Genomic DNA, 20,303 nt, shown 5'->3' with positions numbered 1-20,303 from the left:
TTTGCAGTGAAATGAAGAAGCAAAATCAACTCATAATCCAAATAGGGGAAAATGGTTTAGATTATCTCGATAGAGAATATGAAAATACATTTGGAATGACCAATAATTTATCTTATCTACTCCACTAGTAAAGTAATTTCAAACGATTCTCTATAGAGTTGTTCAAGAATGGAACTGATAAATAAGATCCAAGGACCTCAACTTAGTCCCATGAGGATCAAATTCCAAATCAGGGCCGTCATTGTCATAGCTCCGGCGCTGCTCAGCGACAGCTGACGTCGGGGAAAGAGGTCTTTTAGGTCTCTTATTCTGAATGAAACAATCCCTCATCCTCTCCTCAACTCTGTCAATACTACTCTTGGAATTGTGCTCGGTTTCATTTACAGCATCTTCCTCATCCCCAACTTGCATAGGTTCACCGCCTGCGGCGGAGGAGACGGAATTCTCGGGAAACGGAGGTGGTGCAGGGAGGAGATGTGGTGGTGGATAGTGGTGGGATTGGGAAAGGAAGTTGGAGAGATGATGGTGAGCAGATTGAAGGGAAGAGTAGATTTGTTGGAGCTGAGAAGAATCAGCAGTGGTGGGGAGTTGTTTAGCCATTAGGGTTGCTTGGTCAAGTGCTTGTATCAGTTCAGCTATGCCTCCTTTCTCTGAAACTATCTCCATCTCCATTTCTGTTTTGCCTTGTGACTTGTGTTATGTTGATGGATATAACAAAACCTATTTCAAAATGTATTTCTCATTTTAATAATTGTTTTTTTCCCTTCTAATCCAGCCTTATTACAACAATACATATTATAGTCCAATAATTAGTCATTTAAGTAAAACATAAGAGTAATTTAGTCAAATGCCTATTTCCATTTCAAGGGAAGAGTCGATGCTTATTAGTTATTACTCCCTCTGTCCACACTAATCAACTTTACTATTTCGTCAAATCATTTTCAACATTTTTTGAAGATGCTAATAATCACAAACACTATAGTAAAGCTGGTCCATTTCGCACGGTCATAAAAAATAGTATAGTTCCACAAGTGGAATTTGGGAGAGTCTACGCAGACTTCACATCTATCTTAGTACAGAGAGTAGAGAGTGTTTTCAATAGACCCCAGACTCGAGGAAAGCACAATATTTACGAAAACATAAGTAGTAACAAGATGGTAAGAAAATCCATAAGAGACAACAAGTAGTAATAGAAAACTAATAATAAGAAATACGGAAATAGTAAGATAATAGAAATACCAAAATGATACTAATATAACTAACAGGAGAGACAAGTCACGAAACTAATCTTTACCAAATCTTCAACCTCCATACTCTCCAATCTAGGTTCTTGTGATTAGATCCTACCTGATCACCTCTCTCCAAGCTTAATTATATCTCTCCTCAAGTCCTCCAGCGTCAAATAGAATACCTGGTGAAATTTGTAGAGTCTGATTTATCCTAGGCTAACCATCTACCTTTTGAAGTTCCTTCTTTTTGGTTCTTGGTTACCCTAGTATATAAAGCAAATAATTATATCATGGATGAAATAGAGTTGGCTTCCATCAACTTCCAGTTTAGGACTCTCTTTCTCAGTTTAATATATATATATATATATATTCACTCGAAATAGATGAAAAATGTTTTCTTCTGTCCGAGGAACGTTAGTCTATTTACATTGTGGCATTGTTAGGAACATCAAACTGATTATACAAGGACGTATTTAGGAGTACCACAGTTCTAAAATGTACAAACGGCTCTTCAAAATGGCCAACAGCTAGAGAAAGACAAATGCTTTACATGTACAAGAACTGAAGTGAATGAGGAAAAAAAAACTAGTATCTAGACATTGAGCATCCGTAGATAGTCATCAATTATGGACATTGCAGAAGATCGGTAACCCGATCCAAACAAGTTATAGTGATTGAGGTAGTGATACAGCATGTATAAATCTCTCCTTTCTTCAAAGCCAGGTTGTTCAGGCATCACCTGAACATACAAACATACACGGAAACGAATAAGAGTAAATACCAAGAATATGAAGCAAATGTCAAGACAAAGATCACCATCCAGTGGCTAGTTGACAGCCTGGTTAACAAGCCAATATGGTGGTCGATCACAAAATTCAATTGTGATGCTAATATTACTTAACTAGTTATAAGAGATTACCGGGTTATCTATTAAGGAACAACGGGAAAAAAGGATTTATTTTTCTTTCTATTCCCCCCTTTAGAAAGTCCTTGCAGATTAAATGTCAAAGACAAGTGAAGCAAATGTGAATTCTGGAAATGTAGTTAATTGCAGCACCTCAAAGTAAGCCTTGTAAAAATCTCCTCCAAATCCAGCACACCATGACATTCCAAATTCTGCCTCATTATGCCCATCTACAGAGGATGAGATTCATAATATTAGTGCATCTGGAGCCATTAATTCGTATACCAAAAATCAAGCACCTGACAGCCAGAACATAAATATTGCACAGAGATCATTCAACTTGTGTATATTTCCTTATCCATCTGAATTGCAATGTGTAGATGATATTGGCACAAGGAATAATGAGGAGAAAGGGATTTAAGTCATATTACAATAGGCATTAACATGAATCACATAAACCAGGCTGTACATCTGGAAGTAAATCAAACCCAATGTCCAACAATAGTACTTTCAAACCCAATGTCCAACTAAAGTACTTCCAAAATCCAATGTCCAACTATAGAAGAGGCTACCAGAGGATGACTCTACCAATTTATGTGAAGTTTGGCACAATTCAAGAGGCAATGTCATTTTTAAGTGTTGACCTTCCATTAAACAGTAATCCCAATTCCTAACTGAATGTTTGCGAGCTATGTTGCTTGGACAATTCAAAATGTCATCGGGCGTGTGTTGGATCCTTCAAAAGTAGTGCATTTTTGAAGGATCTGACACGGCTGCGGCAACAATTTTGGAGAGTCTGAGCAACTTAGTTTGCAAGTATAAGGACGAATATCCAATAGAGGTAAGATCTTGTCCCTCAAACTTGTTAAAAATTCAAACAAGTGCATGTTGGATTCTCCAAAAGTAGTGCATTTTTGGAGGATCCAAGGGTTGCGGCAACATTTTTAAAAGAGTCTGAGCAACATAAGGTAAGCTGACGCCATATGGAGACTTGTCAACTTTATGTATTTGTGGACTTTGGTCAATGCATTTATTTATGGGAAAAAGGACGAATTTACCCCCGAACTTTGATAAATGGTACGTCTATGCCCTCCGTTATACTTTGCGTCCACATAAGCCCCTGCCGTCCAATTTTCGGTACACACATGCCCCTCTCACTAACGGACCCCTCGTTTTGTACACGTGTTTTAATCCTAGCCAACTACTCGTTTGACCATTCTTTTAACCCATAAACCCACAACCCGCCCCATAAACCCAATAACCCACCCGATTCCTTCTAAAATATCTAAGTTAATTAAACATTCCAAATGAAGAGTCAGTGAAGGGTCAGTGAAGGTTGAAAATCACTCCAATGGCGGCGGTGCCGGTGGCCTTGCCGATTTTCCATCTTTGGCCGCTGCTGCCACCACCAAAACGAAGAAGAAGAAGCCACAAACCCTATCCCTTCAGGAGTTCAACACTTATAGCGCTGCTAAGTAATCTCAAACTGCCGCCACTGTGGCAACCAAAGGCTTGGCACCGGAGAAAGTTTTGATGCTCCCTACCAGTCCTCGCGAGTGCGCTGCGGAGGAGCTTGGCCAGTCTCGACTCGGAGGTGGTTTCAGATTGTACGGTTACGACAGGTAAAGGGGGAGGGGTTCGTCGGATGATTCTCGTAGGCAGGGAGGGTTCCGAAGGGATACCGATAGGGAAATTGCTCCCTCTCGTGCCGACGAGACTGATGATTGGAGTGCAGCTAAGAAAACATCGGTTGGTAATGGTTTTGAAAGAAGGGGGAGAGAGGTGAAAGGGGAGGTTTTTTCTCCGATTCCCAGTCTAAAGTTGATGAATCTGATAATTGGGCAGCGAATAAAGCTTTTGTACCCTCTTCTGGTCGAAGATTTGATAGGAGAGGGAGTTTTGAGTCAAACGGTAGTGATTCCGATTCGGATCGGTGGACCAAAAGGAAGGAAGAGGAAGGTGGACGGAGATTTGCCTCCGGTGGTGGTGCATTCGACAGTTTAATAGAAAGAAGAGGTGGGTTATTGGGTTTATGGGGCGGGTTGTGGGTTTATGGGTTAAAAGAATGGTCAAACGGGTAGTTGATTAGGATTAAAACACGTGTACAAAACGAGGGGTCCGTTAGTGAGAGGGGCATGTGTGTACCGAAAATTGGACGGCAGGGGCTTATGTGGACGCAAAGTATAACGGAGGGCATAGACGTACCATTTATCAAAGTTCGAGGGTAAATTTGTCCTTTTTCCCTTTATTTATAGACAAATTTTATACAATTTGATAAATTTCAAAGTTATAAGTATTTCTCATAGATTTTATCATTTTCACCATTTCACCATTAAAGTTTCGGAAATTGTCTTTAAATGGCTTTGATCAAAATGCCAAGCTTGACCATTGAAAGTCAAACTTCAAGCAATTGGGAAGGTTGAATTATCTCAAACTGGTCTTCCTCTGAAAAGTAGAAAAGGAAGCAAATATTTACGTTATTAGTGTCCTATATTTCAATATATACTTGTCTTATTGTCGTTAAATACTATAGGAGTAATTCATCAGGATCCTAGTCATTTACATTAACTATCTAATCTTTCATCTCTTATACTGTATTGATCTTTACTGCTACAACCGGTTATGTTAATGGCTCTGATAAAAGAGGTCGTTACATTAAAAGGAACTATATAAGTTTCCATAGTAATATAAACTGCAGCAAACATGCTTGCCTCAGATAACGCAATGTTCAGGTGCTCAAAAGAGAGATATTTCATATCTGAAGTAGTGAATCATGAAGCAAAAACAATAATTTTTTATATTTATAGACAAATTTTATACAATTTGATAAATTTCAAAGTTATAAGTATTTCTCATAGATTTTATCATTTTCACCATTTCACCATTAAAGTTTCGGAAATTGTCTTTAAATGGCTTTGATCAAAATGCCAAGCTTGACCATTGAAAGTCAAACTTCAAGCAATTGGGAAGGTTGAATTATCTCAAACTGGTCTTCCTCTGAAAAGTAGAAAAGGAAGCAAATATTTACGTTATTAGTGTCCTATATTTCAATATATACTTGTCTTATTGTCGTTAAATACTATAGGAGTAATTCATCAGGATCCTAGTCATTTACATTAACTATCTAATCTTTCATCTCTTATACTGTATTGATCTTTACTGCTACAACCGGTTATGTTAATGGCTCTGATAAAAGAGGTCGTTACATTAAAAGGAACTATATAAGTTTCCATAGTAATATAAACTGCAGCAAACATGCTTGCCTCAGATAACGCAATGTTCAGGTGCTCAAAAGAGAGATATTTCATATCTGAAGTAGTGAATCATGAAGCAAAAACAATAATTTTTTATAACAATATTGAAACCGAAACCTAGGACTTACAGTAACATGCAGGGTCAAGAATCACAGGTTCACCATTCTTGTCATATGTCATGTTCCCGCTCCATAAATCTCCATGCAACAAACATGGCTCTATCACAACATTTTTGAATAAAGGTCCCAGGTTCCTTGCTAGCCTTTGCCCTAAGAATGGATCAATTCGATAGAACAAAATAAATAAAGCATGTCAGATATTGAAAAAACAAGTAAACATCATTGGGTTGTTTAAAAATATTTACTTATTTCGCCATTTAATCTCAAGTTGTAGAAACTGCCAAGCCTCAAATTTCAGGAAAAAGGAATATTACAAAAATGTGGGGTTTGACATATATTCAGCTCCTTAGAGTTTGATATTTGCCCATCATTCCATGTATGTCGATGTTGTCTCATTTCCCAATGAAAATACTAGGTTGTAGAAGTTTAAACTAAACGCTATCTATCTCAGAATGAACAGGGGAAGATAGGTATGATTATAAATCACTCAAAGGCAGATTAAAAGATAAATGGGAGCCCTGGTTTGCGCCGGAGAAGAAGAAAGCAAGCTACTTTTGGCCGTTAGCCCGTTACAATGAATTTAAGGAGCAACAATCCCTTCTCTGCTACTACAGTAAGTTGGTTCAAATTGTAATTCCAAAACGAAGCCTAAAGCAACTTCAAATTAAGAATGAAGGAGGAGGATGTACACATTTCCACATTGCATTTATCATGATCAAACAGGATAAATTCCATAAATGGAGTCAAAGTTTTCTTTTCCAATTTAATGGTGATTTAAACCTCTTTCATAAATGGTTGGATCTCCATACTGTTCACGAGCCATCTTCAACTGGTATCCCAATCTGTGTTCTGCGAAAAATTCAACCCAATCTGACATCCATGTGTTTATCTGTGGAGTACTACACATATGCACAAATATTCAGCCCTTGATATCTCCGATCTGTTTACGCCTTAATATATGGAGCGATACAAATGATGAGAAAACTCCAACTTCAATTACTAGACATTAAATTGAATATTTCTCATTTCACTTTTTTTTTTTGCCTAATATTATAAAAGCTACACATGATCCTTTTATTTAAACAAATAGTACAATTGTGCAGGTGTGCAATTCAGCAAATAGTAGGTTTTGCGAAAAGCATCCTCATAATGGTAGAATTTAGATATGATCCTGATTCCTGGCATGATACCTGCCAATAGTATTGTCAACGTGAAAGCCAAACCCCTTCTCAGATTTTGCCGCTTTGTGCATTTCAGCAAGCTTCCTTCCTAATGCAGACTGAAAAGAAGAAAATGGTCAAATATTTGAATGTTATCACCAAAGTAACAAAGAAAATGATATGAAGGAAATAGTAATTATGGGAAAAAGAGACGAACAATCACTCTCACCTGATTGCCTCTAGATGCACCAAACTCAATAAATTCCATAATGATATACGAGCCGCCAGTTGGCAGAGATCCAACCTACACAATGCATCAAACAATAACCTCTAGGATACAATTACGAACCTTTTTTTCAGGAGGAAGAGGAGGAAAGCTTCTACAAAGTTTTAGGACACGAGAAAAAAACTGTCATCCTTACTTTATATGGTTTTGGTACACGGATTGACCCTGTTTCGTACATAGCGTTTAAACCCAATGCCTCTCCCTCAAACATTGATGGTCCAATACTCCTGATTAGATTTTTAACAATAACATATTAAGCAACTATCTGCCCCTTTTAATAATACCATATTAAGCAACCATCTATCACATCTATTTAACGTTTAAACAGGAGAAACATAATCAAAATACCTGTTTGTTTTAACAAAAAAGGAACCAGCATCAGTGTCATAACAAGTTGCCCGATTTATGCACCCACCACCAATTGGACTGATTCCTTTGATCTGTGTTGCCTTTCCTTCTGAAAGGATCCATTCACGAACTGGATCATCACTCATTGCAGCCACTGTGGAATTCAAAGGAGCGAATACACTTGATATGGGAAATTAATGTTTGTTCATGAATGCAGACATCACATAATTGAATCAAAACCATAAAGGTTCAATGGATTGTCATGACCAATCAGATGTACAGGGTGAAGACTTTTAAGGCGAAACCACAATCACAATAACTTCTTTCACACTTCTAATGAGTTCAACAAGTTGTAAAGTGCACTGGAAGCAACCACTTGTATTCAACGACATTCAACCCACAGTATCAGGAATCAGGATTGTAGGAATTCAAGTGGCTGTAGTCTAGCACCTTAAAAATGAATTCTAGATTTTCAGATTCCGCTAAAAATTCAAGAATAAAGTATCACTACCAATTTTCAGTTACCTAAATGAACAACCATATGGAAGAAAAATGCTAAGACAAAAAATTATTTGTACAATGTTAAAAGTTGGAACAAAATCCTGAAAGGATCATTATTGATTTGAAATGGACCAGTAAATGAAGTTACTTTACAGGCACTCAGTGCAGTTCTTATATCTTCTTTACATCCCAAACCTGGGATTTGACAAGTCAAGACTCAGGAACAATCTTTGCTAGGACAACTTACATTACTTGCATTGTTTGGAGTGGAGAAAAAGGAAGAAAGGCAATTGAGAGTGTAAGAAGGAAAATAGCAGAGAATGTGAAAGAAATTTAGTTTTTCCTTTGTTTGCATAAGGATGAAGGTGGTAACTGAATCAATTTTTATAAGTACTTATTTATCATCATTCAACTAAAACGATGGGTGCAGGGGAAATTTACTTCCTATTTTCTTTTCTTAATGATGGTTGTGTTCGGGCCAACTTGCGAGCACCTCAACTATTTCACCGAGTACCTGGTACATCCCGCAGCATAGGTACTAGGTAACTCCGGAGATAATAAATTCTTTGACTTCAAAGCGTATGATTTACACTCCTTTTTCAGTGAGTAGAAATTAACTCTCTATCATACAATCATTCATGAAAATGGAGCCTTGGGAGTTTTATTCTGCTAATCTCAACAATTGATAGAGCTAAACAGTGAGACAGAGACATAGGGAACAAAAATAATTATCTGAATTCATCTAATTTGCTTGACGAGCCATTACACCCTACAGATTAAACTCAATATTCCCCATAAACAACACCTCCAAGTTAACCCCAAATCCTTAAACTTCAAATTAACAGGAGAAAAAGAATTAAGTGGGCAATTCCATGATTAAAGTTGGGCCAGAGAATGAGCTCTTTGAAACCATCCGGTATAAACCTTCACATCACATTAAAAAATTAACAAGAAAGTTCGAAGTACTAGTAAAAGAAACAGATATGCACAAAAAAGTTGGAATCTTTACGCAAAATATCTTCATTACATGAACTAAATGAGCAAATTTAGAAGAGCATATATAACTAATAAATGGTTCAATTTGTAAAGAAGCATACCAATTAGAGGTTTGTTCTTGTTTAAGTTGAAGGGGTGTTTGAGAGAAGGGGAAGATATAGAAGGCATGGAGGAGGAAAAGGAAATACTCCCCAAGTGTGTTACAGCCATTTTTGCCCTCTCTTTTGGCTGGAGATATTTCCCCACTTTTTATTGGTTCTTGATTCTTCATTTTTTAACCTTTCTGCAGCTGTATGTGCTTTTTAAACAAGGGGTGATTGTCATGTTTCGTTATAAAATTATTTTTGAAAATTGTGTTTGGACGTGAATATCAATTAGATTTACTTTTTACTTTTTGCAAGCAATTTAGAGTGAAAATATATTTTTAGATTTCGATATTTTTTTTTGGAGTTCAACTTCCAAAAAAGTGAAAAAAAATTCATGTCTAAACTTCCTCCACCGAAAAGAGAGAAATTATAGGATTAACATCATTTGTGGGTTATGGTGACATTACCATTGCGTTTTTATACTCCAAAAGAGAATATAAAGTGTGTAAGTTGTGATGAAAGTAGTAGTAAATGGTATAATATGTGTTCTTCTTCCTTGTGGGTTTCAAAGAATCTGTGATGATCTGATGTTTGCCATCTAATTGTCCAATAAGTTACTAATAAATAGTAGTAGTAATACTTTGATCCACTTTCCCGTTTAAATGAGAGTCTGACTTGAATGATTAGATACACAAAATCGTAGTTAAAATTTATACACACAGAATCGATAGATGCATGACTTGTATTTGCATAATCCGCTAACCATGGTAAGTGCATATAATTTGGTATAAGCGCTTGATGAGAGTAAGTTTTTATCCAAAATTATTGGATCTTTATTGGATGTAGAAACGATATACTTTCACACAGTAACAGGTGTAGTTAGTAATGATATAATCCATGTAATATGAGGTTTAGTGGATCCAAGTAAAGAAATTAAGAGATCCAAAGAATATAAACTACATTGTGAAAACACAGTAGCAAAATTCAGTCTTTATAGGCATATGATCTTCTAGATCAGCTGTTAGAAAAAAGCTAGAAAACCCAACATATTATGGTTTCATCATATTCTGGATATTGCATATCAGAAACCAGAACTGCAGTGAGGTAAAAACTTATAAGCATAACTTGACTGTAAATTACTAAAAGTGGTGTATGGAGGCTCATATTCTTACAGAGTATATGACCCTCAAATGAGCCAATTCTAGAGTATTTCAATAAGACTTTAGTTCGTTGTCTACTTTGGTAATGTCTATGATAAAAAACGGAGACTCTAAACGCCTTCTTTACAGTGATATTACAGAAGATTTGACATTGTACAACATCATATAAGATGCACTGTGTTTTGATAGGATAACCAGTGTGCCACAAACTTGGTCCAAAATCTCCGAATTGCTAAAAGAGTGCAACTAGATCTTCTAACCGGTTATATGCAACATTCATCTACAGAAGTTTCTGTGTCCTTCCTCTGTGTCTTCAGATTCTCTTTGTTCAGAATCAGTCCCATTTGTCAGTCTCCAATAAGATAGGTCTGATACAAGGAAACATCTGAATGCAAACAGAAGGCATAATTTCTTATGGTACCTCTATATTTGCCTTCCGTCATGACCTTGCTTCTGCTTCCCGAGAGACCTCAGGTTCAGGATTAATTGAAACAGAAACTGCTTCATTGCTGTTACTTACAGTACCTTGTGACCGTTCAGCAGTACGTAGAAACCACTGCCTTGAATGCTCCAATGAAATCTCAGAACTGTCAGAGTTTTGATCCCTGCCAAGCATTGCAGGGCGCCTTTGTTTGTTTTCAATAGATTCCTGTACGGAAAGACGACAAACTGGACAGGTAGACTGTTTTCTTAGCCATATATCAATGCATGAAAGATGGAAACTATGGCCACATTTGGGCATAATTCTCAGAATTTCGTTCTCCTGGTACTCCGATAAGCATATACTGCACCTGAAATTCAAATTGCATGACCTCATCAATGCACAAACTTCTCAAACTTAGTCAGAAAACACTTTAATTTAGTTATAAAGAAAAGACCAGGCTGGAAGACGAGAGGAAATAGCAGCCTGGACGGTAGAATGAGATTTATTATAACCTCAATGAACAATCAGACCTATGGTTTCACCCAATCCCCTGTATGAAAGTTCAACATAGACAAGAGGGAACCCAATAAAACACGACAGGGTGCATTCTTTCATCCCTATATGGTTATACCTATTTCTGCTAGCTTAGATAAATAGTACATCAGAATATTCATCACATTTATCTCTCCAAATGCATAAGATGATAGTTAATTGCCAAATGTTGTATGTAGCACATAGCTCAAACAAAGTGAATGGTGCTGCACTTACTGTGTATCTTCTTCTGAGGAGGTGAAAGCCTCACTGTGAAATTTCATGGTCGGAATTGCAGCAACCATAACTGAGTCAAGCCCGTTAATTCGATGCTCTGGCTGCCAGAATAGGTTTACACTAGTGAATTTGTCAGGAATTTCTAGGAATAACAACTTAAATCACAATTCATACACTTAACAGCTTAGAAGAGATATATCATAATTTCCAGTGAAGCAATATGCGGAAAGAAACAAATGCCAGTAGCAAAAAATTATTCACAGACCAGCATCCGCAAAATACCATCTTGAAACTAATAGCTTGTTTGTCCAAGCTTCTAAACTCAGCTTATTTTGGAAAGTGCTTTTTCTAAAACTGCTTTTCAAAAAAGTAATTTTGGTGAGAAACAATTTGTGTTCGACCAATAAATTTCAAAAACACTTTGAGAATCAATTTGTGTTTGACAAGTTTTTCCCTAAAAGCTAGTACTTTGTTGAGCTTCGACTAAACCAACTTCTGCTACTCCCCACATTTATTTTATCCCAAAAGCTTGGCCAAACATGCTATAACTGTTCCTGATAATTAAGCACAAGCAACGACTTAATTCGGAATGCAGCCAAAGAACTAAATTCTGAAAGCAAAAACATGCAATCTTGACAAGCACTCATACAAAGTACAGACTCTCCACATTGACTAATCAGTCTTGATATTTGGTGATTTTCTGCAGCTCCCTTTACTCAGATAGGGTAGTCAGTGATACTATAATCTCATTTTTCCACCTTTTGTTTCCATGATCACAAAAATCTTATTTTTTTGGTAAAACTTTGACAAAACCAGCAAGTCAATCTAGAACAAAGTTTAAGCCATCAAATCCTAAATCATTCTACACAAAACCAAAACACAATAAACAAATGGACTAGTACTAAACAGTTGTAGCTCTAACACAAAGCAAAACAATTATCTGCAAAATCAGAAAAATCTTCTTGAATGAATCAACAACTTTGATAAACATTGATTAGGAACTAAGAAAATGTAGTAATTTAAGCAAAACTTACCTGTTCAAGATCAATCCCTGATTCAATTTCAAACATTTGCCTTGATTGCCTCCTACTTATCCTACCACAAATCAGTCTAGTACACACAAACACAATAAAAGTTGCACTCATCCCAAAACCAATTATTGTGGTTATCAGATTCATGCCAGACCCAAACATCCCAACCCCACTTTGCTTCTTCTTCCTTTTCCCAATACAATAAATTTTCAATTCAAGAATGAGGGCAGAAGCAAATTGAAGAACATCTAGTCAAAGAAAGAGCCAAAATGAAAAGTAAAAAAGATTGTATTTTTACAAAGACCAATTATTAGAATAGATCCACCTGAATAAAACAAAGAAAAAGCAATAGAGATGGTCACTTAACAACTAATGAAAGGAGTACAAATACCAACACCCAGAATGAGATTCACCTTAAAAATTCAAGATTTTTTTTCAAATAACAAAAAGATACTTTTTTCAAAAAAAATCCCATCTAACATTGAATCCTAATCTCTTTGGGTGGACTCTAAGTTAAAAGAATTAAGACCAAGAATAGGGCCATAATGGATAGTGTGGATGAGAGAAGATGTGTAGGCTCTTTCTGTTCCTTTGGCTTTGCTTCCTTGGACTTATATCTCAGTGGGATCCACTCCAGTTACCCCACCCCCTCACCCCTCACCGTGGTTTATTGATATTCAATAATATTCCTTCGGTTTCAATTTATTTGACTTATTTTGGTTCGACAAGTAATTAAAAAAAGGTAAAGAAAACTTTTGAATACATGAAATGGTCATTAAGTCAAACAAATTGAAACGGATGGAATAGAAAATTAGAGGATGAGGAAGATTTTGAGAGGCCTAAAAGGGTATAAACTTTTTGAGAAATGATGGAATTGAAAGTTGTAAATGACTGTGTAAGAAAGAAAGTGGATTCTTAAAGATTCCTTAGTGAAAGAATGACAAAGATTCTGAATTGTCTAGGTGATTTGTTCTGTGCTTTTACTTTCAACCTTTTTTGCTTAAATAAGGTGCTAAGTGTGTTTACTAATTTGGGATAATGCTTTCTCTTTTTGTTATATAGTAAATGTCACTCTTGTACCATTTGACTTTATTTAGATAAATCTAGTGGGAAATCTCTCCACTTATGTTACTCATTCTGAAAGTGTTATTGTGGACCAGATTTCAATAATGAGACTCACATCTGAATTGGGTTGGGCTTAAAAGAAGAAGAAGAAGAATGTTCATTCATTGTTTTGCCCACTACTGACTTTTCTACTACCTTGTCTCCTGAAATAAGTCTAGTTACTTCAACAATCAGACATAATGAATCTAATTATGTGCTACTTTTTTTTATGTCAAACTTCAATCTTAGGGTGTGTTCGATACAAAAGAAAATATATATCGAAAAATATTTTTTAACTTTTTTTTATGATTGATTGGTCAAAAATTTTGGAAAATCTTTTATTTGGGAAAACAAATGTATTACAAATGAGAAAAATGACTTTCCTAGGTCATCCACATAATTAAAGGTTGAACTCATCAAGTTTAAATTTTGAATTTGTCTCTATCAGTACAAACTTATGTATAAACTTAAGTTGTCACATTACCTAAGGAGTAAGGACAATTTCGACATTTTGTTAGTATGTGATCATATGTTCAGACACAAATAATTATGTAAGAGTTCAGGGTTTATGTTTAATGAAAATGGATATACAAGCGCACATAAAATTAAACTTTTTGTACTTCTTTTTTAGTCCCATAATAACATAACTTTGTCATACTCATTTGTATATTTTGAATAAAGTGCAAGGTGGATGATTGCATCAGTTATCTTGATAAATCATGCTCTTCAACGATAACAATATATTGGTCAAGGTTGTAATTTTTAAATTAACTAATTATATCTCTTGTTGTTGGAATATTTAAATTGTCTGCATAATGGAGAAGCTGACCAACATTCAACTAGGTGAGATTGTGCTTCTACTTTTGGTGATTATTCACCATACAAAATTATTAGTAGCAAAAACATAATATACTATAATAATTTTGAACGCCCTTACAAGATAGTGACGAGTACTTAAACTACTTGATTGTGTTAGCACGCAGAAAAAGTTAGCTCGATAAATTAATATCATTATGCTACAAGGCTCCAAACCTTCTCCTGAACTTTGGAATCTGATACCTTCATTAATGGATACAATATATTGGTCAAGCTTATAATTTTCAAATATAATTAACTACCTGTATTTTTCACTAATTTTTCATTTAGCTGACGGATTATTTGTTATTAGCTACATAATGAAGAAGCTGACCATCATTCTACCAAGATTCTTTTTTTTTCCTCTTGGCTCTATTAGTTTTCTTAATCCATCCCTTCCTGTTTTAATTTGTTTGTCTTACTTCTCCTTTTTAGTCCGTTTAAGAGAAATGTCTCTTTTTTTTTTACAACTCCTTAGTTTCAACTTTTCAAATGATAAAATTCTACATATAAGACCATAAAATTCAAAAATCCTCTTTATTTTTTCAAATTTCGTGTCAAATCAAAACTAGACAAATAAATTGAAATAGAGAAATTATTTAATTTTGTATGCTCTTATAAAGTATAACTATATGTTTAACTGCCAGAATTAATAGTAATTCTGCAATACTTGTAGTAATTAAACTAGAATAATGATCTTCTTCTTCCTAAGAGCCTGTTGTCTGCTTCTGCTTAAATTAATTTGCTACTATTTTCCCTTAAGCTTTTAGTGTCATAAATGACTTGTCTCCTTTAATTTGACTATTTCATCCTTTCATTTTTATTTGTCATGTTATGCTTTTCGAAAGTCAATTTGATTAATTTTCAAAGTCAAATTACATTACATTAATTTGATATTTTAAACAAAAAATTTAGATATTCAAAAACTATACAAAAAGTACTACAAATTGTATTTTTTGCATATTAATATGATGAAAAATACATCATAAAATATTAATTAAAATTTTTATAGTTTGACTTTAAAAAAAGAAACTATAACCATTAAAAATGGACGGAGGTATGCATTTCATTTAAGTTGGACTTTCCTCGTGGACGTCACATATGTATACAAGTTTAACATTCTTATTAAAGTTTGTCTCACCATCTTACTATATGACATAATCATATTTGTCACACCTCGATCCATCACAATTAATCCACAAAGAGCGCGTGCATGTCAACTTGTATTTCATCTTATTCTTATATTAAAAAAAAATCTCCTTTTTTTTATGTGAATTTACTGGATACTCATTATAATTAGGTTGTGGCAGTGCTGGTCGCACTAAAGTCTGCATAGCTAATATACCTTCATAAAAGTGACACACTTTAATTCCTTTTGTGATCAAGAGAAGAAAAGAAAAACAATAATGCAAACGGATCATTGATAATTGATAAGTTCAACTCTTCAAATAATTAGTCCAATGTTTGCCTTTTCATCTAATTGCAGCTTAAGTAGTGGTGGTCTCCACACATAATATATTAGTAATTTAATTTAATGGTGGAATAGCCAACAAAAGCAAGTTGATTTTAAGCTTTGGTTATGGCTAACCTTATGCACTAGATCCCAATTACAATGATTGAGATGATAGAGACATTTTAGGTTGTAAGTGAATTTAAAATGTTGCTAAGTACATTCAAATGTTCTCTCGGAGCGGCTAATTAAGTCTTATTATAAGCTTCTGATATTATCTAGGAAGACTAGTATGTGCTACCAAACACTGATTTACACACATTTTTTTACACATACTATGTTTAACCAAAATAACACCATCTCTCTCCCAATTTATATATGTGATAATTTAATTTTTAAACTATTCATTCTACCATATTGAGATAATTTATAGTTATATAAATATGTATGATTTGTTTTACATTAATTAAAAGTTTTTCTTTTATTCTTAAGCATGTGTTCATTCAAACATTTTTATGTAAATTAATTAGAACGTAGAGAGTAATAAAATTGAATCGGTATTATTAGTGCACTTTAATTTGATTTTAATAGATATTTATGTCATTTAACTTTGGATGTGCACAAGCAGATACTTAAACTTGTATAAAATTGAACAAGTATACAAATACATCCTACGTAACAATTTGCATGAAATGCATTAGAGCTGATTTGTATTATGTCATATATAACGTATGTATTTACTTGTTCAACTTTATGCAAGTTCAAGTATCTATTCATACATAGACTAAATTGGAGAGCATAGATACCAGCAAACACTAAGTTAACGTGGAATAATACTCCCGTTAATTCCTCCACCACTTAGATGGATGGCCTCATAAATAATCTTCATAGTCTTCTTGAATATGTGGAGTACTGATATGAAATTGAAGGAATCAATGGCCGAATGAGACAAAAATCATTAGTCACTAAAACCCCAAATATATATATATATTTTATGACAAGAGAAACCCGCAGCCGCTACCCCCTCCTATGCAAATATCTCGCAAACCACATAGGAGAGATAAACCGCACTAGGCAAGCCTGGTGCGACGAGCTCGACCCAGAAGGCAAACCCCTTCCTTTCGCTGGCAAGGGATTTCGAACTTGAGACCTCCAACATGGAAGTTCCAAGCTCAAACCACTGGGCCACCCGAAGGGTAACTAAAACCCCAAATATACATCTACTATATAATTAATGTAACTTAATTCATAACCCAAATTTATAGTATTAATACTTGATTAATCCATGAAGGAATAGGAATTATAAAGAAGGAAAAAAGGACAAAAGAAAAAAGACAGAAAGATGAGGACTTTGGAGGGCCCTTCACTAATCAATATAATTGGTGCTACCAAATCCAACGTTCCAAAAACGTTTTCTCCATTCAAAATCCCTTCACTAATTTGTCTTCTTTTATGTTGATAAAAAAATGTATTTATCCTAATCAGAGACACGGAGTAAGAATTTAAACTTTATGGAGATTTAAAATTTTAAAACAACTATATTTAGTAACTGGATCATAACTTTAATTTTAACTCAAACATAAGTCTTAGACTAAGTCTACTAGGTTCGATCGAACTAATAGGTAACTTTTTAACTCTGTCCTGAACCCCACCAAATATTTACACATGAATTGCATTCCAAAATGATACACTTAGGAGGCAATGACTGCCTTTAATTAGTTTATCTTCTATTTATATATATATATATATGTGTGTGTGTGTGTGTGTGTGGAGATCTAAAGATTCACCCACCTAATATTTTCGCAATGCTATAAATTCAAACAAGATCAGGTGTTACTAATTAAAGAAACACTATAGAAAGAAGACAACATAAAGGTAAGTGTTTTAAGTACTATGTGTAATTATAATATTTCAGTTCAAATTAAATGAGAAGCAAGTTGCATCATTACCATTTCCATTATTCCCCTAGTTTGCCCTACATCCTTGCCTCTTAAGGTTAATTAACTAAATAGTTTATTTAGTTCAGGCAATTAACCCAATTATATTGCACGTCAAGTGGTGTTTATACTTATCAATTCATGACCCTTGTTTCTACATGGATGATTAATGTATTTATTTATGAGTTTAATATGCTTCTAAGAGTTTTTAATAGCTACGTCTTTGCATGTCAAGCCAAGACACTTATTCATTCTGCTAAGTATAATACATGTATTATGCAAAAGATTGATCACTAAAACTAATAGTAAAACAACAAACGAATAATTGAGAGACGGGGTATATGCTTTAGCCTTCGGGCCCTCAATTGACCTCTTTTAAGTATTAAATAGGATTAAGCACTTCGGATTGCTTGCTACTTCCTACCAATACTAATACATGATAATTTTGTCTATCAAAACTTAGGCAGATGAAAATAAATTACCTAAGTTCTTTTATCTTTATTCAGATTTAAACCTTCATCGTGTTTCACTTATTAATTGACAATTATATTTCTTTGTATTTTGAATTCCCTTAATAAAAAATTCTGACTCTGACACCATAACCACACCTGCTCAGCCACAATGGCTCAATAATTCTTTAAAGCGCCTTTATTTATAGTGCAAGATTGGCAACACTACTCCTTATAGTACAATACTTTCTTCTCTTGTCAACTATAGTAGTACTATTTTGTAACTTTCCCCTTAATTAATGGCTACATATTTAGAAAACATGAAAACCACCATCACAACCAACACCAACACCACCAAATCATCATCAACACAACCAAAGAAATCATCAATAACAAGAAAATTTGTAGGTGTAAGACAAAGACCCTCTGGAAGATGGGTTGCTGAGATAAAGGACTCGTCTCAACGTGTGAGATTATGGCTAGGAACATACGATACTGCTGAAGAAGCTGCTCATGCCTACGATGAAGCTGCCCGAGCCCTACGAGGCGAAAATGCACGAACCAACTTCGCTTCTACTGCTCCAAATTCCGATATGGATCAATCGCATAGTTCACATGATACTAAACATGGTCTTAGCTTTTCTTCTATAAAAGAGAAATTAAGTAAGAACTTACAAAGCATCATGGCTAGGAATTCAGAAAATAAGTCTTCTTCATCGTCCAAGAGTATTACTAGAGTAAGTGACCATTTCACATTTGCTAGGATTTTCCACTTCAAGAATAATTATGATCAACAATACCAAAATCATCATCGTCATGTGGACATGAATAAAGTTGTGCAACCAAGTATTAGAGTACTTCCACAAGACGTAACTGATAATAATAATAATAATGATTTGTGTTGGGAAAATTCATCCAGTGTATCTGATTGTAGTAGTGAATGGGCTGCTTTTAGGCAACTTGGGCTGGATTCTGATAATTATGGATCAGATGGAAGTGATCAGTATTTTGTTGGATCAGATCCATTAATGGCAGGGTGGATTAGTAGTCCAGATATTATGAGTAACAGTACTAATGAAGGATCATCAAGAAGCAAAAGGTTTAAGGTTTCTTCTTCTGTTATGGTTCCTCCTACTTTTAGTGAGAAAATTATGTACCATTTTAATTAGTTTTTGTTAATTTGTAATTTTATTTTAATTATGTGTTTTAAGATTAATCCAAAGTTGGATTTTTAAGAGATCCTAGGCTTCCTTTCCTAAGGGCAACAAAGCCAAAAAAATAATGTAATAGTTTTTATTGTTATCTCTGTGTGAACGTAGTCGTTGAAAACTTGTATATTAATTAATAAAGGAAGAAATTAGAAAAATGGAATCCAATGAATAAGAATTACACATGTATGTTCCAAAAAGATCAATAATGTTTAAAAGTCTTATTTAGGAGTAAAGCGCTTCTTATCAAAGACGATTTCATATACAAAATTCAAACTCGAGATCTCTAATTAACATACATTTCTTTATCATAACGGAACTGTGATCTGATTTGCACTTGAACACTAATTAAATCGATTTTGATGTTGGCATATTGCAAATGGAATGGCGGCCTTTGTAACATTTCTAGATTTTAGTAGAGATAAATATTAAACATGTATTATTAATCACGATATAAATAAATCAACAAATTAATGCTCAAAGTGCAGGCCCTTAATTCTTATATAATATATTAATTAAGGAAAATGACTTAGATAGTAGAGTTAAAAATATTGTATTTGGCTCTTTTCATGAACTTTGGAAGGTTGGATAGTGATATATACGATTCCTTAAGAGCATTTAGTTTGTCAGAATCACATTAATTAAATGTTCAACCTTCTTCTAATCAAACACAATGTTCAAGTCTTTGCAAAATTTATCTGTATATATCGAGTGTTTACATCAAATCAATAAATATATGATACGTGTTATCTAATGAAAATCTAATTTGAACGTTTTCCTCCTTCGAGTTACCGTTATTCCACACTTAGTGCTATGTATTGGTAATTTTGAAGACCAATAACAATAAGAAGAACCAGGAAAAACAAAGAAGAAAGATAAGAATAAGATTAAGAATTAAGATGGAAGACAACTGTTCGTATTTAATTTAATTTATATTACTAGTGCTTAAGATTTAAATACTTTGCAAAATGTAGCTACCTTTTAAATAAGTGCCTTAAAAATCAAATCAAAATGGCCCATGATGGATCCCCCCC

At 34.4% G+C, this 20,303-nt stretch overlaps 4 protein-coding genes across 4 annotated transcripts; 1 reads left to right on the top strand and 3 right to left on the bottom strand.

Moving 5' to 3' along the window:
• Positions 1-12: 12 nt before the first annotated feature.
• Positions 13-770, bottom strand: LOC102595046 (uncharacterized). Its single transcript, XM_006339420.2, has one exon. It carries the CDS (start codon positions 670-672, stop codon positions 163-165), a length of 510 nt encoding a protein of 169 aa, XP_006339482.1. The 5' UTR covers positions 673-770; the 3' UTR covers positions 13-162.
• Positions 771-1,609: 839 nt separating this feature from the next.
• Positions 1,610-9,075, bottom strand: LOC102594708 (protein-ribulosamine 3-kinase, chloroplastic). Its single transcript, XM_006339419.2, has 9 exons — positions 8,899-9,075; positions 7,301-7,454; positions 7,089-7,179; positions 6,896-6,970; positions 6,697-6,785; positions 6,287-6,405; positions 5,516-5,656; positions 2,287-2,363; positions 1,610-1,968 (listed from the first exon to the last, which is right to left on the bottom strand). The coding sequence occupies exons 1-9, from the start codon at positions 9,005-9,007 to the stop codon at positions 1,822-1,824; spliced, it is 1,002 nt and encodes a 333-aa protein (XP_006339481.1). The 5' UTR covers positions 9,008-9,075; the 3' UTR covers positions 1,610-1,821.
• Positions 9,076-9,938: 863 nt separating this feature from the next.
• LOC102594380 (RING-H2 finger protein ATL64-like) lies at positions 9,939-12,838 on the bottom strand. The gene is made up of 3 exons (XM_006339418.2): positions 12,270-12,838; positions 11,236-11,336; positions 9,939-10,834 (listed from the first exon to the last, which is right to left on the bottom strand). Exons 1-3 carry the CDS (start codon positions 12,426-12,428, stop codon positions 10,483-10,485), a joined length of 612 nt encoding a protein of 203 aa, XP_006339480.1. The 5' UTR covers positions 12,429-12,838; the 3' UTR covers positions 9,939-10,482.
• A 5,522-nt stretch (positions 12,839-18,360) lies between these two features.
• LOC102602544 (ethylene-responsive transcription factor ERF010-like) lies at positions 18,361-19,230 on the top strand. Its single transcript, XM_006339712.1, has one exon. It carries the CDS (start codon positions 18,361-18,363, stop codon positions 19,228-19,230), a length of 870 nt encoding a protein of 289 aa, XP_006339774.1.
• The last annotated feature ends 1,073 nt before the right edge of the window (positions 19,231-20,303 follow it).

Source organism: Solanum tuberosum, unplaced genomic scaffold (genome assembly GCF_000226075.1).
Source record: "Solanum tuberosum cultivar DM 1-3 516 R44 unplaced genomic scaffold, SolTub_3.0 scf00010, whole genome shotgun sequence".
Taxonomy (NCBI): domain Eukaryota; kingdom Viridiplantae; phylum Streptophyta; class Magnoliopsida; order Solanales; family Solanaceae; genus Solanum; species Solanum tuberosum.
This window is presented reverse-complemented; position numbering and strand designations above follow the sequence as displayed.

Excerpts from the sequence above, each read along its gene's own strand:
- LOC102595046 (XM_006339420.2), bottom strand. The coding sequence starts at position 672 with ATGGAGATGGAGATAGTTTCAGAGAAAGGAGGCATAGCTGAACTGATA.
- LOC102602544 (XM_006339712.1), top strand. The coding sequence starts at position 18,361 with ATGGCTACATATTTAGAAAACATGAAAACCACCATCACAACCAACACC.
- LOC102594380 (XM_006339418.2), bottom strand. The coding sequence starts at position 12,428 with ATGTTTGGGTCTGGCATGAATCTGATAACCACAATAATTGGTTTTGGG. Across the intron at positions 11,337-12,269 it reads CAGGGATTGATCTTGAACAG|CCAGAGCATCGAATTAACGG; the intron begins GTAAGTTTTGCT and ends CTATTCTGGCAG. Across the intron at positions 10,835-11,235 it reads TCCTCAGAAGAAGATACACA|GTGCAGTATATGCTTATCGG; the intron begins GTAAGTGCAGCA and ends TTTGAATTTCAG.
- LOC102594708 (XM_006339419.2), bottom strand. The coding sequence starts at position 9,007 with ATGGCTGTAACACACTTGGGGAGTATTTCCTTTTCCTCCTCCATGCCT. Across the intron at positions 7,180-7,300 it reads TTTTTTGTTAAAACAAACAG|GAGTATTGGACCATCAATGT; the intron begins GTATTTTGATTA and ends AAATCTAATCAG. Across the intron at positions 2,364-5,515 it reads TCTTGACCCTGCATGTTACT|ATGGGCATAATGAGGCAGAA; the intron begins GTAAGTCCTAGG and ends CATCCTCTGTAG.